At 48.7% G+C, this 26,818-nt stretch overlaps 1 protein-coding gene across 1 annotated transcript; it reads right to left on the bottom strand.

Moving 5' to 3' along the window:
• Nucleotides 1-15,218: 15,218 nt before the first annotated feature.
• LSG1 (large 60S subunit nuclear export GTPase 1) lies at nucleotides 15,219-26,535 on the bottom strand. The gene is made up of 14 exons (XM_036389185.1): nucleotides 26,450-26,535; nucleotides 26,258-26,375; nucleotides 25,911-26,031; nucleotides 25,253-25,339; nucleotides 24,296-24,382; nucleotides 22,198-22,258; nucleotides 21,320-21,496; nucleotides 20,730-21,155; nucleotides 20,331-20,432; nucleotides 19,370-19,513; nucleotides 18,938-19,061; nucleotides 18,246-18,325; nucleotides 17,442-17,615; nucleotides 15,219-16,156 (listed from the first exon to the last, which is right to left on the bottom strand). Exons 1-14 carry the CDS (start codon nucleotides 26,528-26,530, stop codon nucleotides 15,977-15,979), a joined length of 1,962 nt encoding a protein of 653 aa, XP_036245078.1. The 5' UTR covers nucleotides 26,531-26,535; the 3' UTR covers nucleotides 15,219-15,976.
• Between the last annotated feature and the right edge of the window lie 283 nt (nucleotides 26,536-26,818).

The following is a 26,818-nucleotide window of genomic DNA, read 5'->3' as shown; positions in this document are numbered from 1 at the left end:
GTGTAATTCCTCCAGACTTTGCTCAGGAGGAGATAAGCAGCCTGGGGCTTGAGGACAGGAGTGGTAAGCCCTGCAGCCTTTCTTAATGGGCTGCCCATCACGATTCTGATTGCATTGTTACACATATTCCACCTGAAAACTGGGTACAAGTCCCACTTAATAATAAAACTTACAAGTCCTTTACAGCTTTCTGTGACCAGAACAATTCTTACACATGACATTTCTCAACTGCTCCCTCCCATCACCTTTCCCCCAGTGTCGAGGGCGTTTGCTGTTTTCCTTGTCTGGCTTTGCCCCGCCGAGCCCTGCACTCTCTCCCAGGTGAGGCACAAATGAGCTGAACAATGCCAATTAAGTGCACAGCATTTAGTGAGTCTCAGTCTGACTAATCACATTCTATGTGCTTTCCCAGTCTGACTGTACCCACTGTTATCTCTCATCTGTAACTGTAAATCCTCCAGGGCAGAGATCAGCACAATTACCTGCTGTATATTACCTAGCTGAAAGGGGCCAAGGATTTTATGTGCTTTGGCAACAAACAGAATAAATATCATTATGCCTTAAGAACATTTGTGAAGTTTTTCTCCTTTGCACATGGTTTCTAAATCAGGCAGGACAAAAACCTATCTGGGGATCACATTTGTGTATGAAATCTATCTTGTGCCAAAACTAAGATATCCAAGTAGCAGAGAAAATAAATCAGAACCTACTGTTTATTTATTCAGTCTCTTTAATGTGTATATATTAGCGTGTTCCACCCTGCCTTTTCTGGTAGGGCTGTATAAATATGTGCCTTAGCTCAGAGGAGGTTATGGGACCCACCTCTGCAGTGCAGCAGCAGCCAGCTGGCCACATCTGGTCCCAGATGCTGCAAGCACACCTCTGCTAGCCCTGTACCAACAAGCCTTCCCTGAGTACAGCTGTGGGGCCTCCTGTGGAACACCTCTGGCCCTCTTTGTTTGATTTTCCTGGCAAGGGTGTTACACAGGGGATAAAATCCCCATAGCTCACTCTCTCTAATCCCCATACATCCTTAGGCAAACAAAAAGAGGCTCATAAGAAAAGGGGCTGAGAAAGGACATGGCTCTGTGCCTTGGCTGTGTGTGTACACATGACACTCCTCCTACTACCTTTATGTGTCTTTTCTGACCTCAGTGGCTTGCAGGCTCTGCCATTTTAGATTTTCAAGTTCAGTAGGTTGGCAACAGCAGTGGCATCCCTCTGGGCTCTCGGACACAGGCATGGGATCTGCATGGGAACATGACTCTTGAACTGAGTGCCAGAGCTCATGAACACAGACAGGTACATGGTAACTCATTAAATGGAGGTTAGCAATTATAGTTTCACTCTTCAAAATGATTCACATGCAGTTGAAAGCCACAAGTCCTTAAAAGTTTCCTTTGAAAGCTCTTAAACTACTCTGGCAAGCCTGAGTTGTTGAACAATTTATCACTTCTCTGCCAGATGAGCTCGTGAAACCGCTTTAAGAGGAAATTGTACAAAGTGCCCAAGACTGTCACAGATTAAGTTTCTTTTCTCTTGTGCCACCCAATCCATTTTCCCCCATTTCCCAGACATCCAGTTCTTCATGGTTTAAAATAGCTTGGCTGGTTATTTCCACTACAATAGCAGCCTATCTAATAAGTTGCATGTCTTCAACAGCAGTCAGAGGCAAAGGAGAATTCATTGCTCCATTTACTTGAACAAGACCTTAAAAAGTCACTTTCTATAGTAAATTAAAAAAATAATACTGTGCTTTCCTATTCTTCTTGCTAGCCCATGACTGCCATGGGAAGCAGTAAAGGAGGTCACTCCTGTCTCCAGATTACTTCTCAGATCCTTTGAAGACTGTTCCCTCCACAGAATTTACCTTCCACTCTCCTCTCCTGGTTCCCTGCTACCACACAGCCTTAATGGAATCACCGTGGAGCTACTTGGCTTATCCTTTTTGTTGGTACTTGTCCCTTTCCCTCTCCCTTCTATTTTTAAAATAAGGCAGAAGTCTTTCAGTCAGTGGGACTGCCAGCCTTTGCCTAGATCACATCATACCCAAGGAAGTGGGATCTGAGTGCTGTTATCTGCTTTCACACCTCCACCACAGCATTTCAGAGAGCTGCCATGCAGCACATGCACAGAAGCTCCCTGAGGGATTGTCTCCACCAAGGACACCACTTTCCTGATGGCTTGCACAGGGTTTGTCCCATCCAGCCTGCAGACTGGGCTGAAATCCTGGGGCACCACATCAGCACTGGGGCTGGTAACAGCAGAGCAAAGGCTGCCACACTGTGACAGAGGGTTGAGTTTGGTAGCAGTGGTCCCAGCCACAGGGAAAAGTTGCCAAGGGGACCCAGGAGGTACCTGCAACACTGCTGACTTCACTGGGAAGTATCCCAGTAAATGGGGGGGAGTTCCACCCTGACCCATGGACAGCATAAACCCCATACTAGGTAACCTATTTACAGCTCAATTACCCCAGGACTGCTAAGAAAAAGAAAGCAACTAGCTAAACAGAGCTAAAAGACCCCTGTATACAAACCTTGAACATGAGACTCTTGAGAAACCATCACTTCTACCCAGCAAAATACAACAGGCAAAGGACAAGAGTCTGTGCTTTTATTATTTAGCTGCAAGTATTTTACTGTGAAATGAATCCGCTGATCACTGCCCACCCAGCACAGAGGACAGATTCAAGCTCTCTGGCAACTCTCCTAGCTGAAGAAGGTGATACCCTCTCCAGCTGAAGAATGCACACACACTACTAATGGATCTCACCATCTAGCAGCTCAATGTTTTGATTTCATATTAGAATTGCTTGAAAATAGGACCTTTAATACCTCTATTGTTACACATTTCTCTCTCAAAGTATGTATAAAGGACTTAATCAGACTCATTTCCTTAATTTCAAGCATATCTCTGAAAACTCATTATCCCAGGCTGATGGCATCAAAGAGTGAATTGGGAATAAAGCCAAGTGAATAAAACCAAAGATATTTCCTTTCAGTTACTGTGCAGCCTTCACAGGCTGCAGAGCATTAGAGCTGCTGAAATACCACTGTCACATTCTTCAGGATCTGTGAATCGGTGCCTTGCTCTTACACCCTTGGCATGAAGAGAGGACATCATCCCTGTTACACTTCACCCAACAAAGCTGTGCTGTGATGAGCAGCTTAAATGTGTGGCACTGGAAAAATGTCTTTGAACTATTGTTGTTTGGGTTCCCACTTTCTGAGACATATTTATCACAGCAAAGTTACCCTACTAAACAAAAAAAAAAAAAAAAAAAAAAAAAAAAAAAAAAAAAGCAAACCAACCCCTGGACTTGATTTGATAGTTTGATAGCATATGAAACCCTTGATTTCACCTTCTGTCCTCCATCATCATTTGCAGAGAAACAGCAGATCTTGCAGCTGTTCTGGGCCAGGCTGGAGCTCCACACAGGCCACTGTCCCAGCCATCTCTGATGGCAGTAAGGAGCTGAAGTGCTCTGAACTCCAGGTGAGGAGGTGAGGAGACACCTTGCACACCTTGTCACCAAGTAGACAAACACAAATCTCTCTGTTACAGCCATGCCACCAGGGACTGCAACAGGGGCAGGAACAGGGGCATTTCACATCCACTTCTCCAGGACTTCATCACAGATCCCAAACCAAGATGCCTCCATCCAGCCAGGTTAAGGAACAACTCGTAACTCTTGCTGTATCTGGAAACTGAACACAATTTTAGCATGGTCCAGGGCAGATCAAGCAGTTATTGCTAAACTGACCTCTGCAACCTTGTTCTCACAGCATCTCCTGGGAAAGTGCTTGGCAGACTGGCAGTCGGTGCTGTTACAACAAAGCAGAGGGCTGGGAGGCCTTTCTTCTGCTTTGTGCTCTCCAAAGCTGGAACCAAAGCCTGTGTGCAGCTCCTCTCCCTGGCATGGCGCCTCAGAGAATGAAGCAGGTTACGCTGTCTGGTCATTTGACCCACCATCAGTCATCCTCAATAACTTTTTCATCTCTGTTATTTCAACTAAGTGGGCAAAGTCCATGAGTTTATGATGATCTGAGACACTGTGCTTCTGCAGTGCCCTCTGATGCCCCGGTGTCTCCCCACCCGCCCCCAGACTGGCAACATTGCTGCCATCAGGACTGGCATTCCCTGCCCACAGGGCCCAGCACCAGCTGGAACAGAGCAGGAGCTAAATGTGCTGATGGATAAAGAACATCTTATGCAAGGGCTGGAGAAGGTCAGCTCACCTTCAAGACACTGGAAAGCAAGGCAGGGGAGCACTCACAGTGTGGGAGCCCAGTTTCCCTGCACTGGGGAGGCTGGGTTTGCTGGTGGGCAGTGCCAGGCAGGGTGGGCAGCAGGCAGAGCTGCACGGCCAGGCCAGCCCGGTGCACAAACCAGCTTTACAAAGCACAAGGTGAGAACATCATTTACACCACATTAGAACATCATTTTGCTTTTCTGAAACTACCGACTTTAGAAGTTACTTGTGTTTCCTTTGCCCTCTGCCCTCCAGGCCACACTGCTCAGGCTCCCTCCATCTCTCCAGTCTTTCCTTGGCAAGAGCCAGGCCTGGAGCAGTGCTCTGAAAAAGCCAGGAAGGGCAGTCAGCTGCTGACAGGAGCCAGGCTTTGCATGCACAGCCGTGGCAGCACCTGATAGACCTTGCAGTACTGGAGCCTGACAGTGATGGGCAGTTCTGGGATTCTCCTTCCCCTGCTCTTGCCAGAAGATGTTTTCCCAGTGCCCTCTTCTTCAGCTCTGCAGTGTGGCAGCTCCAAAGCCACGACTTTGAAGTAGCAAAAGTGGCTTTTTCTAATGCTGAAAGAGAAGCCGCTGGATCCTTTTCACCCTTCCTTGCCCTCTGGGGTCCTTTCTTCTCTATCCCTGAGGTTTCAGAGTAAGAAAGGTCTAATTATTTTTGCAGCTCGTAATTACTTTGCAGCTCCACCCTAACAAGCAAGCTCGTCTGCTTCCCCAGGACAGGTCATGCCCTGACAAACACCTGGCTGTTTTAATTGCTCCAAACAGCACTTGAGGCTCTGCAGACAGCCCGGGCTGGGCGTGCTGTGGGTGCTCCTGGTGCCTGGGAAACCCAAAGGGAGGACAGTGAGAGGAAAACAAGTGCAGGTCCCCTTTGGCACACAGCTGTGCATAGGAACTCACCCGTGTGCACTGCAGATTCTTGCAGCCCTGCCTAGAAGCAGCATGGCACCTCCCAGGGCACTGTGTCCCTAGAAAGGTTCTTGGGGCCCTTGATGGCTTCATCCAAGACTGCCTGACTCCCAGGAATTGGCTGGATCCTCCTTCTCTACTCTCCACAGCTACAAAACTGCCAGAGATGATCAACAACAGAGGTGTGTCTCCTCACAGTCCACAGCAGCTGAACTCCAGTCACCCCACAGAGCAGAGGATACCCAGCAAACACTGAAACCACCAGGCCTGCCCAAACCTGACCTGGTGCCAGCCCTGTCCCTGGCCGGGCTGGTGACCTTGGCTGAGCACATCACCCCCAACACACCTCTTGGAGAGGGAGGCCTGAGCAGGCAGATGCATCTGCAGCCCCTCAGGAAAAGCCTCCTCTAAAGCTGCACCCGCTCAGAGCATTCCCACCCTGGCCATTGTTTTGGGAACGACTGGAAAATGTCAGCAGGGCACTGGGTGCGGGTGGGGGGGTCAGGAAAAAGGAAAAAGAGATGATTAGATTTTTTTTTTTAAATCAGCCAATAAATTATATTAACTTTTCCATTGACCTTTTGTGGGGTCACATTATCAGACTAGTGAATGTGGTTCATGAAGATAGGATTATGCTCAGATTTCAAACTGTGCAGAAAGTGCATCCCAAGCAACATGCCAAAATGGAAACATCAGCTCTGCCAGATGGGTGTGCTTCTCATTATCCTCCCGAGGAAAGCCAGATCCACCACCTACAAATACTGTATATGTTATTAAAAGGGTCTGGTTCCCAGGGAGGCTGGAATTGTGCAAGGTCTGCCTTTGCCAATGGTGTCTTTTACTCCTTTCCCCTTGAGACTCTGGTGGCACAGGAGCAGCCTGTGGAGGGACTGGCTTGCCACGGGCAACCAAGATCACTTCCCCCCCCTGCTCGGCCAGCTTGCCATGGAGCAGAGAGCCGGGAGAGGGCAGCTTTCCTTGGCCAGGGCATGAACACTGGCCTGGCATCCTGGTGCCACCTTTGGGGTGGGATAATGTTCAAAGCATGGGGCAGGGGGGAAGAGGGTGTGAGGTGCAGCTACATGTGCTGGGTGCCTGCAAGGGAAGCACTGCTGCCCACGGCTGCCCAGTCTCGGACAGGGCTTGGCAGGTGTTGGCAGAGCTGTAGCACTGGGCCACATCATATCAGCTCCTATCATGAAGGCAGCAGCAACAGCTCCTTCTGCCGCTATAGCATCTTCCAGGAGTGCCCCAGGGAGCAGGAAGTGTGCCAGCCCCAGGGCTGTCCTAGTCCTCGGGGCTTAGGGAGTCTCCCTGTCCCTTGGACTGCAGCCCCAGCAGACAGAAGCCTCCTCTCGGCCCCTGCCAGTCCAGCATGGCCAAAATTAGCTTCCCCTGCGTGTGTGCCGGGTAGAAGAGCCACGATTGTATCTCAGAAAAGCATTATTGTATTCCTCGAGCCCTATCTTATCAGGGAAAGGAAAACGGGACTTTGACAAATTGCCTCCGCAGCGGCCCGGTGAGCACATGATTCTCGGTAATCGGCCCCCCTGTGGTCGCCAGTGGCCACTATTGTTCCCAGCCCTGGCTGAGCCCTGCGGAGTCTGGGCAGCCGTGACCCTCCCAAAAGGAAAGGAGCAGTGGGCCTGGCCACCCTCACCTTGGCTGCACCCAGAACATTGTGTTTGCAGGTGGGCATGCAGCTGAAGTCAGATTGATCCCTTTATCAGGAGCCTTCAAGTGCTGATAAGGTGACATCGCCTTCGTGGAGCAGGGACTTGAACTCTTTTGCAAGGGGAGATGGTTATCAGCAGTCTCTGGCAAGGCTGTGCTGGCTCTGGAGCCTCACAGCTGGAAGCAGAGCTGAGCTCTGAGCCTGGGACAGATAGGAAGGGTTTGTTTTGCTTTGCACAATGGCTGCTCAGATCCTGTGCAACAGCGGAGCAGAGAGCACAGCAGGGCACTTCAAAGGCACTCAGCCTAGCGCTGTCACCACGTGGGGACCCAGCGTGGCCAGTGGCCATCCTGCCCCTGGGACGCTCAGCCTGACCCCAGGGACAGCCTGGCCCCTGCAATACCGGTTACAACAGGACACACATTGTTCCCAGTCCCAGGGCAAAGAAGATCATCACCTGGAGAGCTTACATCATCTCATCAGGAAGACTAAGAGCCACCCACGAACCCATCTCTGCCTGCAAAGCATCCATGCAGACAGGAGAGCAGAGCACCCTGTGACCTCTCTGCTCCTTGCTGCTGCAAGGCCACCTGGGGCCCCTCCCCAGCAGGGTCATGAGGACCAAAAGCCTGTTCAGTGAGTCCACAAACCACATTCCCTGGCAGAGCAGGGAGCAGCAGGTGCTTGGCTCACATCTGCTGCAAGCCCAGGGCAGGAGAAGACCACAGGGTGACTGATGGCCATGGGACAGCCAGCATGACCCTGCAATGATCCACAGGGGACCCCTGCCCGACCTGCTGAGCTCACCTGGGAGAGGGAATAGCACTGGGACCATGATGGAAGCTGCAGCCAACCTCACTCTGGTGCAATGCATTGGGCAGCTCTTCATCCCCCTAAGCACAACTGTGGCTGCTCCTGGGGTGATCTCCATCAGAGGTGCTGGTGCCAGTGCTATCTCCCTAAATACCCCAGCAGAAGCAGCCAGTGACAGCTACTGGGAGCAGGCAGAAGTTACAGCAAACCATGCTGCACAGCTGTACAACACCTACCTGGTGTTTTGGTGCTTTGTGCCCTTTTTTTGCTGTACTGCTGGCTCCTGCTTCCCAGGGCTGGATGAAGGGAGACACTGACAGTGCTGCAAGTGTCACAGCCATCCCAGCAAAGCTGCTGCTGACTCCTGCATGTCCCCCTATGCCAACAGCTCAGCTCTCTGCTGAATCCAGGTGAACTGAATACAAGATCTGAAAGGGCTGAGGCCACTGATCTCCACTTGCTGCACACCTCAGGGCAGAGGACAAGTGCAGATACTGGAAAATTGCAAACCACAGGAGTGTGTGATGTGCTCCAGCCTCTGCTGCATAGCTCCTCCCTTTGCCAGATCCCTGAAATGTCCCTTCCTTCAGCCTGACCAAACACCATTGTGCACCTTCATGGCTCCCATCCTGGGTCCGCCACAAGAAGGGAGCAGGCACTGCTTGCTGGGCACAGCACCCATCCCACTGCTTTCTGAAGAGCAGCTGTCAATGATGGAACACCAAGGCAGCCCTTGGGACCCACCTCTGGGGCCAGCACAGGGCAGGTCAGCACAGGGTGACCTCCTGCAGCCACCCTGCCGCTCCCAGTGCCACAGCCTGGGGCCTTCCTGAGCCAAAGAGCCAGCCCTGGCCTGCCTCCCTGAACTCCTCTCATCATTCATCCCAGTCTTGCTGCCCAAAATAGCCTGCAATGATTTCCGCAGTTAATCTGGGCCTGCTCTGAGCCTGCAGGCTATAATCTGAATTTGGCTCTAGCCAGCTCCATTTCAGACTTCCCTGTCCCCTTACTCTGAGACACAGCAGAGGCACTCCTCCTTTCCTTTTCTCTGCTGTCCCAAGGGTACCCATCCCATCACATCCCCTCTTTGGGACAGGACAGTGCTGCACAGGCTCACCTCTATCCTTACTGAGATGCCACCTGTGCCCCTTGCACCTCTTTTAATGGCCTGTTTAGCTCTGAGCACTGGGGAAGACATTAGATTGTCTTCCAGCCCTTTCCCAACCAGCTCCCACTCAGCACTGCTCCCATGACAGCCTTCTCTTTGGTAGCACCTCATCATGCTCCCACTCCTGCCCACATGGACACCACTCTGTCCCTGTCCCCCCACTCTGAAAAATAACCTATAACACATAGAACATGTCACACTGTTTCTCAGCCACTCAGCAATGCTTTCAACATCTGCCACCAGCTTTGGGATGTTCACATACCCAATAGAAATGTATCACTAGCAAATGTTGTGGCCTCATTTTTCTTAGCTCTTCCAAAGTGTTTAAAGTAAGATTTAAAGCGAGACACCAAGCTATGTGATGCAGCTGACACCCCTGAAGGATGGGATGCCATCCAGAGGGACCTGTACAAGCCCTAGAACTGGGTTCATGGGAACTCCATGAGGTTGAACAAAGGCAAATGCAAGGTCCTGCACCTGGGTTGAGGCAAGCCCTGATATCAATACAGAATAGACTGAGAGCAGCCCTGCCAAGGACTTGGGGGTGCTGGTGGATGGGGGGCTGGATATGGGCCAGCAATGTGCACTGGCAGCTCAGAAAGCCAAAGCTGTCCTGGGCTGCATCTAAAGCAGCATGGGCAACAAGCGAGGGAGGAGATTCTGCCCCTCTACTGTGGTGAGACCCCACCTGCAGGACTGCACCCAGCCATGGAGTCCTCAGCATAAGAAGGACATGGAGAAGGGCCAGAGGAGGCCACAAAGATTATCAGTGCTGGAACACCTCTCCTATGAGGAAAGGCTGAGAAAGTTGTGGCTGTTCAGCCTGGAGAGGAGAAGGCTTGGGGCTGACCTTAGATTTGCCTTTCAGTACTTGAAAGGGACCTACCAGAAAGATGAGGACAAATATTTTAGTCAGGCCTGTTGTGATATGACAAGGGGTAATAGATTTAAGGTGAAGGAGGATTAATTTAGATTTAGGTTTGAGTCAGAAATTCTTTACAACGAGGGGAAACACTGAACAGGTTAGCTAGAGAGGTGGTTGTTGCCTCATCCTAAGAAACATTCACAGCAGGGTTAGATGGAGCTCTGAACAACCTGATCTAATTGAAGATGCTCCTTGCAGGGGTGATGGACTAGATGGTCATTGAAGGTCCCCTTGAACCCAAACTATTCTACAACTTCCCTTGCAGGAGTGTAAATGAAGGACACAGATGCTCCCATGGGATGGAGCAGGAGCAGGCCAAGGCTGCTGGTCCAAGGCTCACTGAAGCACTGGGAGCCCCCTGTGCCCACTGCACAGCCGTGAGAGCCAGAGCCTCTGGCCAGGAGATCCCAGCTCACACAGACATCCTCCTGAGCTTCAGAGAGCAGCTGAGGTGCCCACCCCAGTGTCTGCAGCAGGGACTTTTGTTTCACTTGAGGTTATCTTATCGCCATAGGAAAGGCAATACAGCAGAAGAATTTCCTTTCCTTTATGCTTCCAGCCTTTCCATTGTCTGGCGTCTGGATTTCTGAGCCTTGCCACTCACCCATGTGCTCAGGCCTTTGGAAATATGAATGCAGGCCCTTCTTATCAGCAGGAGCTCTGCAAACGCTTTTTTTGCTGCTGCAGGCAAACCAGGCAGGGTCTGGTGGCCCCAGGCCCCATCCTCACCCCATTCATGAGCTGTGCATTTTCCACTGCCCAAGGCAGGTGCCAGCTCAGCAGTTCATTCAGGGGGATGGCAGTGCCAGGCAGCAGAGCTCGATGAGAATTGACCAAGGCATTGAAACACTACGGTTTTCCATTTCTTTCTTCCTTCCATGCCGACAATGAATCATGGGTCAGCCCTCCACACAGAGCACTGAAGACATACTCAGCCTGCTGGATGGGTTTCCATCTCACTGGTCCATGGTTCTTGGTGCTAAAATTAGGAGCCAGGGATTACCAGGAAATGTGGTGGCCACCAGCACATTTCCTGGTAATGCCAGAGCCACAGTGAGGACTGTCCCTTTCTCCTGCCTTGCTGAGTGCATCAGCTGGCTTCAATTCCACTGGGCATGGCTTGTAAGCCTAAATGCAGGGGGAAACAGCAGCACAATCACAAGAGGAGACTGATGGGTTTGAATCCAGCTGTGAGGCTGCACCTCTCCCAAAGCCCCAGATCCAGAGAAGGAAGCCATCAGTGGTGAGAAAGGGGGAACCCCCATGCCATATCTCAGCAGGACAAGCATGAAAGATGCTGGGAACTGTCCCTGCTCCACTAGGCAGTGCTTCAGGCACAACATGGCATGGCAGCCTGTGGTGGCACCCCAGAGCTTGTCACCTTCCCTCAGAGAGCCCCAAAGAAGTACCTTCTGCTGCTTATTGCTTGTTTGGCTGAGGTGCTTGGATATCCTGGAGGCGCTGTAGCTTGTCTGAAGGTGCCTGGGCACAGCACAGAGCAAGGCTGAGCAGCAGGGCTGGGCTGGCTCCATTGCACCATCACATCCTCCAAGTCCCACTGTGAAGAGAAAGGGGCAGGCAGTGCCCCAGATGGGTGTCAGGGAGCCCCAGGCAGCTCCCTGGGCAGCACAGGACCTGCACTGCCTCCTTCCAGAAAGGGGAACTGGCTGCATTTGAAACTATAAAGTTTTTGGTTCTCCCTTTCTCCATGGCAAAGCAGAACAGTGCTGGTTTCCATTTTTCTCACACACTTCCCTTGCTATCCAGTGTGAGGAGAGGGCTCAGGAGCACACAGAGAGGCCAGGCAAGATGTGGTGTCAAGAGTAAGAGAATCCCTTTTCCCTGAGACCACACAGCAGTGATTCCTGAGCATCCCCCCCTGCACTGCCCTAAGCACAGCCAGTTCTGAGGAGCTCCAAGCAGAGACACTCTTGCTGAAAACCCTGTGAAATCCCAGACGAGCCTGCACTGGTCTATCAATGCTGACCAAAACAAAGAGGCTCTGTAGATGCTTCCAGCTTCCTTTGCTTTGGGCAGGCAGAAAAAGCCTGGCTGGACTGCAGGACCTTCCCTCATGGATGATGTTTCTGGTTCTTTGCCTCAGCTCCCAAGTGATGAAGGGCTGGTGACATTTCCAGAAGGGCAAACCCAAGCGTGCTCCACCCAGCACATGCAGTCCTCCTGCCCTGACACCACCCATGGGACAGACCCTTTTCCCACAGCCACAGCAAGAAAGAACACTGGGGCAGAGTTCCTCTGACTCAGTAGCGGTTTCTTTTCCTCTTGTCCTCACCATGACCTCTCTTTGGGTCTCAAGATGTCCTGGGCACCTCAGGCATTTAGCTTGGAGAGATTATTTTCTGGAGAGCTGCTCCCTGCTCCTCTCCCAGCTGCCCCAGGATATTGTTCCCCAATATTTTTTTTTTTCCTTCTGTAGCAAAAAATGAAAAAACTCAGTAAAAAAGCTGGACTAGAGCCACCACACAGGGAAGGGGTCCAGCTCAAAACTGCTCCTCACAGACAAATGGGGTAAAGGATCCCTCCTGCAGGGGCCAGGCAATGGCCTGAAGCTCCTCACAGGAGGGAAGGAGCTGTGACCAGAGAGGAAAGAAGAAAGGTTGCTTCTTACTTTAAAGCAACAGTGTCTCAGGAGAATTAGAAAAGAGTTGCTTCACTTTTGTAGGAACAGCTTGAAAGGCCCTGGACTCAGCTGCTGCCTTGCTGTGGCCAGAGCCACACTCCCCATTGTGGTCCCCTCGGCCACCTCCTTGCTGGGGTGGCTGGGACGGGCAGCTCATGAGCCACTCTGCAGGGCTGGGCTGGGCTGGGAGTCCTCGGGGAGCCACCCCTCTGCTGGGATCCTGACCTGGAGCAGGACCCGACACTGCTGCTGGGGGCACCCGGGCTGCTCCTCTGCCTGGGAAAGGCCGGCCCCTAACGGCAGGAGAGGGGGAGTTCAGCCTCCTCCAGACACACAACCGAGGAGTTCTGGGCCACGTGGAGACTGCAGAAAACCAGCGAGATGCCACATGGCCGTCCCTTGCTGCAGACTCCCTGGTGCAAAAAGCCATCATCCCTTTGATCCTTGACCTGAGATGTTGGGAAAAGATCAGACACCTGATCCTGACAGCCCCACAGTCTGCAGTGGGGTGATGGGCAGGGGATTTATGTAGTGCTGGCTCTGCCAAGCTGAGGGGAACGAAGCTCCTACATCACTTGCTACCAACTGCAGTTAGAAGAGCCACAGCACCCACAACAGAGTGGCTTAGGGATTTGCATCCTGACATCCCTACCTGTCAACTACTCACCCATGATGCTTCAGGTTTCAGGAAAACAGTAAAACTACTCTTCCTCAAAACAAGACTGCAAAACACTTTTTTGTAGTAGCTAGATGGCCTAGATGGCAGCTCAGACATGCAATGACAAGCTCACACATGCAATGTGTGTGAAGCAGAGCACCAGTTCTCTGGACATCCAGGGCAGAGCTGGTGATTCCACCACAGGCTGCCAGTGCTGTCCCACAGGGTGTGGCAGCCAGCACAGACCCACCCATGATCTCTGGGACACCACCTGCTGTGGGACAGATTGCAGGCTGGAGTGAGACCCCCTGAACCTGGCAGCAGGGACCTGCAGGGAGAGCTGTAGGTCACAATGCAAATGCAACGTACCATCAAAGGCCAGTTCAGCTCCAAAACATATTCCCAAACCAGTTCTGCATTTCTGCTGCAGGTATCAGTGCAGGAGGGAACATGAGCCAGGAAAACAAACTGCTTGCATTAAAAGGAAAGTGGCCTGAAAGGGGAGACAGCACTGGGGTGCTGGGGATCCCAAAGAAGAGACTGGAACCAGTTGCAGCCTGCACACTCCCTCTACACACACAAGGCACTTGAAGAAAACAGCACTCCAAAATGGAAACTGGCCTTCTCCAGACAGCAGTGCAGCAGCAGAAGCTCATTCACAGGTGGCCAGGGCAGAGCACATTGTCTCCTTTGTGCTGGCTCTGACAATGAGCAGTGCCCACATGGCCTCACGCCTGCCAGCTGCTGCCATGTGCTGTACTGAGCTGTCAGCAAGGCCTAGCTGGCACTGCCCAGTGAGGGATGTGGTTCAGCAACATATCAAACCACCACAGGAAAGCATTAATTTGCCTCTTACCTATTCTGCTCACTGCCCAGTAACAGCATGAAATATTAACAGGTCTTTACATCCTTCTTCTGTTGAGGCAAGAGTCCTTTAACACAGCAAGAAGCAGTTTGCATTTAACACCTGAGCACACAGTACTTGCTTGGTCATATTTACATTATCCTCTATTCATTCAGGCAAACACTGCAAGTTGCTTGGCAGGTCTCATGGCAAAAGGCATCTGCAAGCAACAAGCAGTCACCCCAAGTCTCAGGCCCTGGGGATTTCTGTCACTCACTAGATTTGGGAGGGTCTACATAAGGACTCAGCCTGTCCAGCAAGGTGGCTCATGGAGACCCAGCCAACAGGAAAGGGCAGACAATACAAAAGAAGAGAACTTGGGTACATGCAACATAGGCTAACAATTCAAAATGTTTCTAAAGCAGAAAAACAGAATAGAAAAAAATGTTTTAGACCTTCAATAAAAGTTACTCAGTTTGACAGGTAATAGCTTCACACAAAACAGGACAAAAACTAAGGAGCGTTTCTGAGCAATCAAGTTCCTAAAGCACTGTAAGGAACAAAAGCAGATACCTTTCCTGCAAGGAGGGTGGAGAAGTAAGATCTGAGTGATTTAGCTAAGGCACAACCTTTTTGGGAAACAAAGGCAAAGATCACCTTCTCCAGGAGAACTAGATTAAACAGTCTCTCCTGAGAATCTACTTTCCACTACGGTACACTGATTTAAAACACCATTGACCATTTTAATTCAGGGTAATTATACTTTACCTTTACACATGGCAGGGAACTATCTCCCCTCCAATTACGAACTTGAGAGCAGGCACTCCAGGGAAAGCAGGAGCTGAGGTGAGAGCTCTGCTGTCAGGGGACCCTCTGCATACACAGTGCAAGCTGCCTGTACAGGACACACACTAAGGGTTACAAAGCCAAAACTGGCTTGGTTTGCTGTGGCTTTGCTCAGCAGTTGCTTTCATCTCTCCATCCACATTTAAAGCCTGGAAAGTACAGAATTACAAGACAGCAATCCCTTTTTATAGCATCAAGAGACCAGCATCATGTGTTATTCCTTCCACCCCCTAAAAACAAAGCATGACTCGTCTTCGTGAGCTTTTCCAGTCCTATCATTACTCCCTGTGCTGAACAAGGAACAAAGAGCTCTGACCAAGGGCACAAACATTTTCTCAGTAGGGCAGCTGAGAAGTAAATCTCACTTTAATCTGACCCCAGGTAAGTAAAGTCTTTTTAGCATCAAATACTCAGGTACTCAATTAAAATCTGCTAATAGACAATTCTCTGACTTAGGACAATAAGACAGATCATGACACACATACAGGAAGTAAAATCTCAAGTATATTTAAGGACAAATTAGCACCAGATTTTTAGGCAGTCATATGGAGCCAATGTTTTAAAATACCAGTGGGAAGTCACACAAAAACAACTGATACCAGCTCAGTGTAAAGGATATAAAAGCAATATTTTCCTTGCACAGTGTGCTGTGCTCTGCTCAAGCTGGGAAATAGGGAGTGGTTACAGATTCTACAGAATAGGACTGAGAATAGCCGAGAAGGAAGAGGGCAATAAAGATAATTCTACCTTATTTGTCAACACACTAAAGCATTTTGTCAAATCAACAAACAAGCCTTAAAGACCAGAAAAAAAAAAAAGAAAAAGAGCAAGTGTGTCTCAAAATGTAACAAACATCACTCATTGAAATTCAACTGTTTAAAGATTTTACTGAGTTTTACCAGGGCTTGCTTTGATTGCAACAGCTATAAAACACATCCTTTATGGAAGGAAAAAAACATTCCTGCACAGCTCCATCTGCTCCCATTGAAAGGATGTTTCAACAGCAGTCACATGTCTGGGCTGGCTTCCAGATAACAGGAACAGCCAGGTCTCTTTTGTTCACAGAAGGGATGAACTCCAGCCACCAGAGCCTACTCTCATCCCCTGCCAGGCCAATCCAGTGCAGAGAGCTCCCAGGTGAGCTAGTGTTGCCCACTTATCTGTTTTTTTCCCCTCAATCAAGGCCTGTGAGACAGTGCAGTCCCTGCCCTGAAAAGGCAAGATACCACCAATGCCACAGCTAAGCCTCCAGGTGCTTGGTGATCCTGCGGATTTTCTCCTTCTTGTTCCTGTTCCCGTGTTTTTTCCAGGGCTTTCCCACCACGTTGGCAGGGTTGGGTGCAGCCGCAGGCACGAGGCCGCTCCCAGGCCGGTAGCCCATGGCAGCCCGGACCCCTTTCATCAGGGCACGAACATTCTCCTGGAAAAGGAGACACAACCTCCAGTGACCAAGGAGAAGATCCTCAACCACTGCAGTATGTCAGTAAAAGCAGACACAAGCAAGCTCAAACCCAGCAGGGCCTGCCCAGCCCCTGCTCCGGAGCTGCAGGAAGGTCACGGCAGGCAGCCGAAGCTGCCAAGCTGCGCCGGGTCCCCAGCGTCTGCCACTGACGTGACACCGTGTCCCAGCCAGCACCAGCTCCAGCACCAGGATGGATCCTCACAGCCTCTGCTCTGTGCACAACAAATTGTCTTCACAAATAAATCTGGCGCCCAGGAAAGCCACAGACCAAAATAAGTTGCTCAAGTCTGGAGCGTGGGCAGCACTGACAGGGCTCACAGCTTGTGCCAGCACTTTGGGCAGACAGAGCAACAGTCTGGTAATCCCAAAAATGCTTTTCAGGTCACAGTTTTCTGAAATAGCTCACTTTTTTTTTTTTTTTTGTAAAGAGCCTGAGTTTTTGTTTTCAAAATGCATGATTATCTTAGCTGTGCTAAATAAATGGTCTTCACATCCAGCTAACCACACAGAATGGAACGTGCTATCTATCACCCATCCTGTTCACAGCCAAAAACCTGTTCTAATCCTTGTCAGGTATGCAGATCTGGTCAGTTATGGATTTAATATTTCACTCTAAGTCTTAATACACTTTTTCAGTCGTGTAGAGGCAAAACAAATGCCTGTAGGATATAACACAAATCATACAGGTTAAGAAAAATTCCCATTTTCTACCTAATTTTGAGATTTCTTAACTGGATTTTAAATCAGTTGGTATTCTTTTCATCTGATTTCAGGTTCTGAGTCAAAACCTCAATGTAATACTAAATTATCTTAAAAAAGCTTATCACAGCCTCTAAATACATCAGCTCAGGAAAGGAATGTCACTTTGAAGGACCTGTTAGCTCAAAACCATGTTCTGGGTCAGTTGTCAAGTCATTCCTCCTTGTCTTTCTTCCCAGTCACCCTCCTGTTTGCTCAAGATTGATGTCTGATTCCTAACAACAAGGGTCACCCTGCTGACCTCTGAAAAATCATCTGTGCACACCTCATGACAATCTTTCTGTCACCGAGGACATTCCCAGTGATTTAGGAGGTAATAAAAAGAACAGAGAGCTCTTGGGTAGAAATTACATGCAGATCCCACAGCATTAAACACCATTAACTCAACCCAGCACACCTCCATCCTCAAAGGTGGTTTTCCTCCAGTAACTACAGATGAGTGCTGCAGCAAAAATTCCTAGAACAAATATTTTCCAGAATTTACCTGATGGAAAAAAGTTTTGTCCACCACATTTTCAATTTGTTTTGCTTTGGTATTTTTCTCAGGCTTCACCTGTCCAGTGGCCTGCAAAGTTGTACTGTCAGGGCATCTTTGATGTTGGTGCTGAAAATCATTTGGGTCAATACCAGGAGGTGGGTGGCAATATAAAAGCTTCCCCTGTGAAAGCAATGGGACTCAGTTACTAAAAAGACAGTCAGAGAGGAAAGAAAACAACTCCACACCTAAGAAGGGCCTGAAGTTTAGGGGTTCACACTGGCAGACTATCAGTACACTTTATTTCTTCTCCCAGACAACAACTGGCTTGACTCCTAAGGTTAAGTACTGTTCCACCTCTACATCAAAGCAACATTTGCAGCTGCAGTGCCCAGATGCAAACAACACAGAGCAAAACTCTCAGGAGCACCAGAGGATCCTATTAAGAAATGATCAAAAGTAAGTTGCCAAGAGGTGATAAAACAGCATGCAGTATTACAACACTCACAGCAACAGTCCTTAGTGCCAAATATTGGTCCAGCAGTACATTATGGGTTCATTTCTTGAGTATCTGCTAGCTACTTTGGAGATAGGATTTTTTTAGCTGGCATCATATTTTTAAGCAATCACCTTTCTAAGATTAGGCAGCTTGAGAAATTCAATTTATTCTTTTAAAACACAAAAGCAGGCCAATCTCAAGAGTCTTTTGATACATGGTGATTTTATCCAGAGAAACAGAATTGACTTTATTGTACTCCAGTGCAACCTTTAATTCACCTCTGAGAAGAAAACCCAGATGTAGGAAGCACTTACATTGACATAATCTTTTAACACATATCGAGCTGATCTCGGCTGGTCTGGCTGTCCATGAGATGTCATAAAGCCCCTCATATCTGGAAGAGAAATCCAAAGTATATTCTTTGTAAGTACAAGAGAATGTTAATGTGTTCTCCTCTGCTGCCTAACTACCCATTGGTATTCTTTCTCAAAAATACTCCCTTAGAGTAAGGCTTCTCTTGGGGAAAGCAGGGGGAAAAAGAAGGGAAGAATTTTGGTGACTGTAAAGGTACTGCAGAAGCACCCTGACCTGAAAGAAATTATAAGAGCTGACACCTCCCTTCTAGGAGAAAACTGCTGGGGTTTTATTTTTGTTTTAAAGGCAGAGAATGAGAATTCACTGCATTCTTCAAAGTCTAATTCAGACCCAGATGGTGGGAGGTATCTGAAAGGGTAAGAGCACCACACTATAGACTGGCAGGGCATTCCACCAGTATCTTCCACACTATCACTACATCTGTCAGATAAAACTGGCAAAGCACCACTCCAACTCCCACAGGAGACGAGCCATTAACAAAGACCATTCCTGAGAGCAGGGCAAGTCCTATCAAAGAGGCCCAATGCACAAAAAACCCAGGCTTAGGAGAACTTTACAATGTTCTCCTAAGGCCATGTTCAGGACCATGCACACAGTGGAGGTGACAGGTTTTAAAAGGATCATCACTCACATCCATATGCTGTTAGCAGCTCTTCAGCTGTTGGCTTTCGATCTGGGTCCTCATCTTCTCTTGGCCTTATGATATTTATTCCATAGGTTGCTTCCAAAATGTTTCGTGGGATATGCTGGCAAACATAAGCTAGTGAAGGAAACCACTTTGTCATTTACAGCTACACAAGTAATCTTGCCCTTGTCACTCTAGGAGCACACACAAAAGAATGACTTTTGGATTTTGTTGCAAACCAGAAAAATAACAGGTCTGAAAACACGACTAAGTTGAAATGAGATAGGAAAAGACCAACACAGCAGGACTGTTATCCAGTATGTCCCACCTCCCTCAAAGCATGAGCACATGTGCTGCTAGCAGGGCTGGAACATGCTACTTGGCATACTCCAGATCCAACCCTTGCATGCCCTCTTACAAACCCCATGCAAAGGATATTAGAGAAACAGGTGGAACATGGTCCCTCATCTGATCTATAGGCAGAATTCCAGAACAAATCATTTCTGCCTTGGTAGAGACGAAAGATGGCATCACCAGACCGGGGCAATCACAAAGGCACAGGCCAGGCTCCACATACAGGGTCTACATGATAAATAACCTATTAGTTCACTATGGCAACTCAGTGTCCACAGAGGTAAAAGGAACAAAAAAAATAAAATTCAAATGCACAGATGAAACATGGATGCAAATAACAATAAGGAGAAATTCTACTAACACAGACATCTGCCCTGCTGGTCCCAGCCAATGAATTAAGCAGATCAGATGTAGAAGACAGCAACATTTTTCAAAGTTCCTAAATAAGGTGTCCAGATGGGGGCAGCAAGATCTTCAGCTCTTCAGTCTGATGGGAGAGGAGAAAGCACCCCAGAAACCTTTAAGTGTGTTGGACCTTCTGAAACAGCTGGGAGTTCAAAAAGTACAAATCCCACAATGGTCCCACACTATAGCACTGGAGCAGCTACCTCAAAATCAAAGTTTGATCAATATGAAAATATCAGCAAAACTACATTTATTCACAGCCATGATGTTGACAAGGATAGTTTGAAGCTTTGACCTTAAGCTACTTGGAGGAACACTCATGTTAAAAAGCTTCTCTCCTCATGACTGGTCTTGGAAGAAAGGGACAAGGTAACTAAATAAAATCAGGAGATATAAAACGTGCCCCATTGCACAGCAGCTCTCATGAGTGACTCAAAATCGAGCACAAGTTTAGAAGCAAGAATTAAAGTTCCAAAATTATACACATCAAGACCACTCCTCTCCAACCTACTCTGCTGACCATAGTTCAGGCTGGCAGAGTTCTCAGTGAGTGCATGTGGTTGCAACTAGGTCATAATGAAGCTCTCTTCCACTGGGGAGAAGAAATTATAAAAAGACTGATGTTATTTGTTAGCAGTACCTGGAAGTGCTTTGTACGGCCTGGTGTAGCAGACACCGACACCTTCTTATTTCCAAGGATTGTGTTGATGGTTGAACTTTTGCCAACATTAGGGTAACCCACCTAGATGACAAAGTGAAATGTTATTAGGCAGGGTGATGCCAAAAGACTCACAGAGCTCTGACACAAAAGTTTTTATCAAAATGTTCTAAAAAAAAAACCAACTAGGGCAAGCGGGGGGCACGCTGAGCTCTAGGAGCTTCAGTATTAATCTTTGCACAAAACCCACAGTGGTTTGTGCTTGCCAGTTTTTATACCCTTATGGGAAGCCATACTACAGGATGAATTTTTCCCATGGAGGGCACATGGAATTAGAATTTAGATTAAGTAAGTTCCATTTAAGCACTAGGTCCAACTTACCAGCCCAACATTTACTTCCCCATCCTTCACCCTTGGTCCATTGTGCATAGTTTTGAATATCTCCAGCAGCTCATCTCTCTGTACCAGATGGCTGAAGTTCCTGACGTTCCTGTTCCGCTCCTGCACTCTGTGCTGCGCTGCAGCACCATCAGTCCTGCTTTCCGTCCTCTGTGGACCAACAGCATTTATGCTGTCACCAGCTTCATCTTCAGAACAGGTTTGCCAGTCCTCCTCTTCATCATCTTCACAGTCTTCATATTCATCACTGCTGTTATCATCACTCCCCAGGGCCTGGTTTGCACTTTGCCAAGTGCTGCCTGTGGATGCTCTTTCTGCACTTCCTTGTGCTGTGTTGTCATCTTCCTGACTGGAGCCATCATCCTCAGAACCGCTGGGGTGCTCTGCTCCCCCATCAGAGCCCAGTTCCTGTGGGAACAGCAGTTCAGAGGTGAAATGCAAAGACAATCCCAAGCCTTGCTGCTGGCTCAGTGAGCTGTCATCAGCCAGATCCCAAGAGCTGACAACCCAGTGCTTATCTATTCCCAGCTGCAGCCAGCACAGACCCAGTCTGACCTGGTCACCTGCAGTACCTTTGATTCTCCACACAGCCGTTCACACTCTGCCAGAGCTGACCAGAACACCACCTTGACACCCTCCTTCTCAAAGAACTGTGCCCAAGCAGCACGTTGCTCCTCACTCAGCAAATCTGCTTTGTTGATCAGGATCATGTTCTCCTTGTCTTTACTGACTTCCTTAACATAACTTTCCTAAAGAAAACAAGAGAAGGATCAGTTTGCACTCTGGTTTCGACTCCTTCCACCCCAAGACGACACAAGATCACCAACCCAAATTACCCCATGCAGCTGCACACGAGTATAGCCAAGCTTACCATCCCTAGGTTGATGGAAGTGCTGTTCAGCAGACAGCCACAAGAACAAATTGGAGCATGCAACTACCACAATACAGCTTGTTGCTGGCCATGTGTGCAAACGCCTTGTCTGCCTAGAGCTGTGACAAGATATTAATCAGCACCCTGCAGCAGGAGCTCCTAAGATAACTATTTGAGCAATTTCATGTCTCCCTGATGCAGTGTTCTATAGCCTATCATTACAAACTTGTCACTTGAATAATTTTTGATCCTTTGTAATCCTCACCCACTTTTATTCCACTATGCTTTTACAAAAGACAATTCCTTTAGGTGAGGACACTTCTAATGGGTAATGAGAAATAAAATAGTATCTGCAATGTAACATCTGCAGAAGAGCCTCTAAAGCCACAACAATCTGTGTGAAATACCAAAAGAAAAAAAATAATTTCATGCCAGAATACTTTTATGAATTAATAAGATATCCACTCAGGCACCACAACAAAACAGCTTCAAGGTGGCTGAATGCATTGAGCAAAAAATATATCACATAAACATTAAGACATAAAATGAAGACAAGATTCAAGAAAGTTGTTTACTTACCAGGTCTTGACATCTAAACAGAAGGGGGTTTCTGGCATCTACTATCTGGACTACAATATCACTGCAAAAGGAAAGGAAAGCCCCATGAAGTACTCATTCTTACATTGCCCCAAAGAAAGCAGTAAGACACAGCAATTATTCATTTTTAGGTTTTCCTTGGAATTTTAATAGTTTCAATTGTATTATCCTACTAAATATCCTTACTGAACAACACAGCATCTCAGCAGCCCACCTGCCCAACAGAGCCATGCTTGTGCTACAAGCCAGTACTGCTATACAGTGTTTCCTCTTCACTTGGCTCATTCTCCTGCACAATTGTACAGGCAGCAAGGGGGAAGAAAACATGCCAATTTTGCCAACCCATCTACCCTTCAGAAATACTCAGCAGGCAAGAACCACAGTAGTGGTACTCCATCTTTTAGAATGGTACTAAAAACTGTGGTAACACAACTTTGTTTCTGTCTGTTTTCATCCTCAACTGTGGCAGGGTGGTTACAGAGAGAAAGAAGAGGTGGTTTTGCCTACACAGTGAGTGGAACATTGTTGTCCTTGCATGGAACAAGATGTACAAAGCCTCCCACAAATGACATACAGATTCTAAGTGTTTGCTATTGGATATTTTCAGAAGTTCCTCTGTGCTCTTTTTGTGACAAAAAGCATAAAACAATGAAAAAATAGCCTTAGATTTCAGTAAAATATGTTGTTCCCCCATGCAAGCAAGGCCTTGCAACATACTTCTAGGAAACACCTTCCAAGCCCAGAGACCAGGTTGCCACCACATACACGAGCAGGACTCATTAGTTCCACACACTAATTAAATGCAATGGCTTCAGATCCCAAAGGCATTCATGGTTCTTTTGTCAAAAGGAGGGGAAAGTTTAACTACAGCCTAGACAACTACTAGAACTTTTCCAGGCAAGTAATTTAAAATACTGCCAGGTATTATCACATACTAATTCCATTTGTTTGACAGGGATTTCTGTTAAGTCAGGACAACTTCAGAACACCACAGGTCGCATGGAAGAATTTCAAGTTTCACTAGGCTGTTTGTTATGCATTAAAAAAAAAAATCATAACCCCCCCAAGAGAATAATTTAATAAGCCCCATGGGTACAAAGAGGACTGCACAGTTACAGACATTCAAAGATCATATGAGGGAAAGCTGACACCATCGTACTGGGATGGGATACAGAGAAGTTACTGAAGGCCACTGCTGGGAACTAGTTTGAAGCAAGTACATGGAAAAGGCTGATAACAGATCAAATTATCTGGAAAGGTTAAAGGACTGAGTGACTTCTCCATTCACTTCTGAGACACCATCCTCACTCTACATGAAATAAAAAGCTTCAACAGGAGCAGAAAGGCATTAATGACACTTTCCAGTCACCTCCAAACACCCTGCACACTCACAGTGTACATCATGATACCCTAGAGTGGATGCTCCTGAGCAGCACTCTCCCAGCCAAGGGCCCAGCAGCACTCAGTACAAAGGCCCTTCTGTGAAAGGACCAGCTCACTATGACCTCACTGGTGAAGCATTTTTCAATTTTAGAAAAGTGAAATGAAATGATCTTAAGCCTAATAACTAGTGAAATTAAATGCCCCAATTAGATTAATGTAGCAGATAGCACTCTTATTGTATTACAGCTCAGCAGAGCAAACAAAGCTATTCCTGTGGTATGACAGCCTGTTGTCTTCTGTGCACTGCTGCAACTTCTCTGTGTGGCAAAGAGACAAGGACCAAGAAGTTCCTTCTTTCCCAACATGACTTAGTCTTGCCTCCTGCTCCTGAACATCAGCTGCTGCGATTTGGTTGGGAAGGAGGGGAAGGGTTAATCTTGGCAAGAGACCTCAAAGGCACTTTCTCAAAGGAGGCCTCCAACACAGTTACTGGGGACTCACAGTGAACCACTGCACATCACACTGCTGAGAGCTAGCAGGCACCACAAAAACAAAATCACTGCAGTGCTGATAATAAAACATTACTAACTTAATAATTTTTCCTGTGCTGAGACACTTGAAGTTTGTCTCAAAAGCTGCAATTCATGAAAATACATTCAACATCACTTTTTAAAAAGTGGATAGCAAAATACTTTACCTTCTTTCAATGACTCTCCAAAGCTGACGCCAAAATTCCAAGTTTCTTTCAAATGGGGTTAGAATTAACTTTTTCTCTTCCTCAAGGCTAAGGCAAACAGAAAAAAACAACATCACATTTGGCCTATGACAGGCTGTAAGATCACTCCCAGGTCTTCCCTAGATCCAGTAGGCTTTAGTCTTGCACAGAGTAATCAAACCAAACTCATACAGAGATACCATTTCTGATGATTTTTCAAACAGATCAAGCCCTCAGGTACACTGCTAAACCAGTGGCACTGGTTTAGTGGTGACACAACAGCTTCTGATCTTGTCAATGCAGAAGTGGTAAAAGATGGAAAGAGCAAGAACTCATCAAGAGTCTGCCTGTGAAATTTGAGAGCCATGATAACACATGAGAGAAGTTATCCCAAGTGCCAGTAGTTTTTTCTTAATTGAGTACCACTTGGAAAAAAACCTGAAATTTGGGCATGGTACGTGAAATACCTCTATACAACCTTTAAGTTGGTGTTAACACCACCTGAACAACTTTACTCAGGGCAAGCATGGGTTTGCAGGATGTGAGCAGATATCACCCAAGTCTCCAAGCCAGCAGATGCAGTGCCAGACCAGCACAGGCTGCTGGATGCAGCAGGCTGGCAGCATGGCCTTCTATTCAGAGCAGCACTGTTGCTTTTAAAAGACACATCCAGTAACCCTCTACTTCACAGGTGAATTAAGAACATCACATGCCATCCTGAATTCATTTAAAAGAACATGCACACACAAGAGAGCTTTGCAGAGCTGAGCACAAAGACATGCTGCACTGTGGCTGGGATGTCCAGCTTTCCAGAACAAGTACAGAGAGGTACTGAGTAGATGATAGTTTTATTGGTCCGACAAGGATAAGTTCAACCCGCTGCTTCCTGTGTCACTAAATGCCACCAGCTACTTACCCAGCCACAAGCAGCATACTCACTGGGCAAGCTGTCGCCTCCACTCGAGAAAGCTCTCTCTCTCTGCTTGCTTCAAGTCCTCTGCACTGGTTGTCCTATCCCAGTGTGGCCTATAACAAGCATATTTTGGAGTGAGTGGTCAGAAATAGCAGTCAGTCCAGCAACATTACTTCAGTAAATAGAACATGAAAAGCACACATTCAGCTATGCTGAAATAATGGTTCAGATGTGCATATAACTGTTTTCAGCAGCTTTAAATACACCTTCTTTCCTTGTTCCTTCCAAACTCCATTAGCAGAGAGCATGTACACCAGATACTACAAAGCAGTTTTCTTGAGCTAGGTTTTGTAGGGTCATTAAGATGGGGGTTAATCTCTCTGTTCACGATTCACAAAGCTCTGAAAAGGCTTACCAGGCACCTTGGATGCACCTGCCTCAGCAGTGCCAAGCTTTGGGCAGGAAACCCACACCATCAGGCCAGAGAGGCTGGCACTGGCAGCACTCACATGGCAGACTGGCACTGTACTGTGGGTTACAGCCTGCTCACATAGGTTAGTTAGTGGCTTCTCCAAAAGCAGTGTATTGCCAACCTGAGGGCTGTCCTCAGGCTTGCAGCCCAGAGGGATCAGCCCCAGAGGCCCAGTCAGCCAAGGGGCACCCAGGCAGCCCTGCAGAACTCACCTCCGTGGGATGCGCAGGAACTCCTGGTTCTCCTGCTGCAGCTGCCGAACGCGCTGGGCCTCCTGTGCTGTGAGCAGGCCCGTGCAGCTCTGGGCAGACACGATCTGGGCATTCAGACGCTCTAAAGGAGAGACAGTCATCCAAGGCCACCTGTCCCCAGCGCTGCTACCCCTGCCACCCCATCCTGTCCCTGCAGACCCCAGCCCTGACTCAGGACCTCACAACCTGCCCCAGTTCCCGCGGGCCAGACCCACTGCCAGCTCCCATTGGCACCCACTCAGCCCAGAACCGGTGCCCCCCCGCCCCGGGGTCCCCTCCTCAGCCCCAGGCCCGTCCCAGCTGCTCACCGGCCACGAAGCGGGTGCCGGCCAGCTCGGCCGTGGCCAGGAACTCCTCCAGCGGGCTCTGCTCGGGCGCCGACCGCAGCTCCGGGCCGCGCTCGGCCACCACCTCGCTGGCGTGGAGCTGCCGGGACAGGACACCGCCGTCAGCTCGGGCCGCCCCGACCTCTCTCCCGCCTCCCCGGACCCCCGGCGTACCCATGAGGAGGCGCCGCGCCGCTCCAGCCCGCGCTGCCGCTGCAGGCAGCGCCCGAGCCCATCGCTCCGCTTCTTGCCCATGTGCCGCCGCTGCCGCCCCGCCGACGGAAGGGGCGGGCGGACCGCCGCGTTCTACCGCCCCTTCCACCGCCCTTTCCGCCGCCCGCCCCTTCCGCCGCCCGGAGCCTCAGCTGCGCTCGCCCCGCCGTGCCCCGGCGTCTGCCACCAGGCGGTGCCACCGCACCGGCACCGGCACCTCGCTGGCCAGCCAGGGCGATAGGACGCAGCCTGAACCTGCACAAGGGGAGGTTTAGGTTGGACATTAGGAAGAATTTCTTAACTGAAAGGGTGATTAGGCGTTGGAGTGGA

This window comes from Molothrus ater, chromosome 10 (assembly GCF_012460135.2).
Source record: "Molothrus ater isolate BHLD 08-10-18 breed brown headed cowbird chromosome 10, BPBGC_Mater_1.1, whole genome shotgun sequence".
In the NCBI taxonomy this organism is placed as follows: domain Eukaryota; kingdom Metazoa; phylum Chordata; class Aves; order Passeriformes; family Icteridae; genus Molothrus; species Molothrus ater.
This window is presented reverse-complemented; position numbering and strand designations above follow the sequence as displayed.

What these genes read in the sequence shown, in the direction of transcription:
- LSG1 (XM_036389185.1), bottom strand. Translation starts at nt 26,530, where the DNA reads ATGGGCAAGAAGCGGAGCGATGGGCTCGGGCGCTGCCTGCAGCGGCAG. An exon ending in TGTTTAGATGTCAAGACCTG is followed by an intron (nt 21,497 to 22,197) that starts GTAAGTAAACAA and finishes TGTTTTCTTTAG; the next exon opens with GAAAGTTATGTTAAGGAAGT. An exon ending in GGCTGTGTGGAGAATCAAAG is followed by an intron (nt 21,156 to 21,319) that starts GTACTGCAGGTG and finishes CTGTTCCCACAG; the next exon opens with GAACTGGGCTCTGATGGGGG.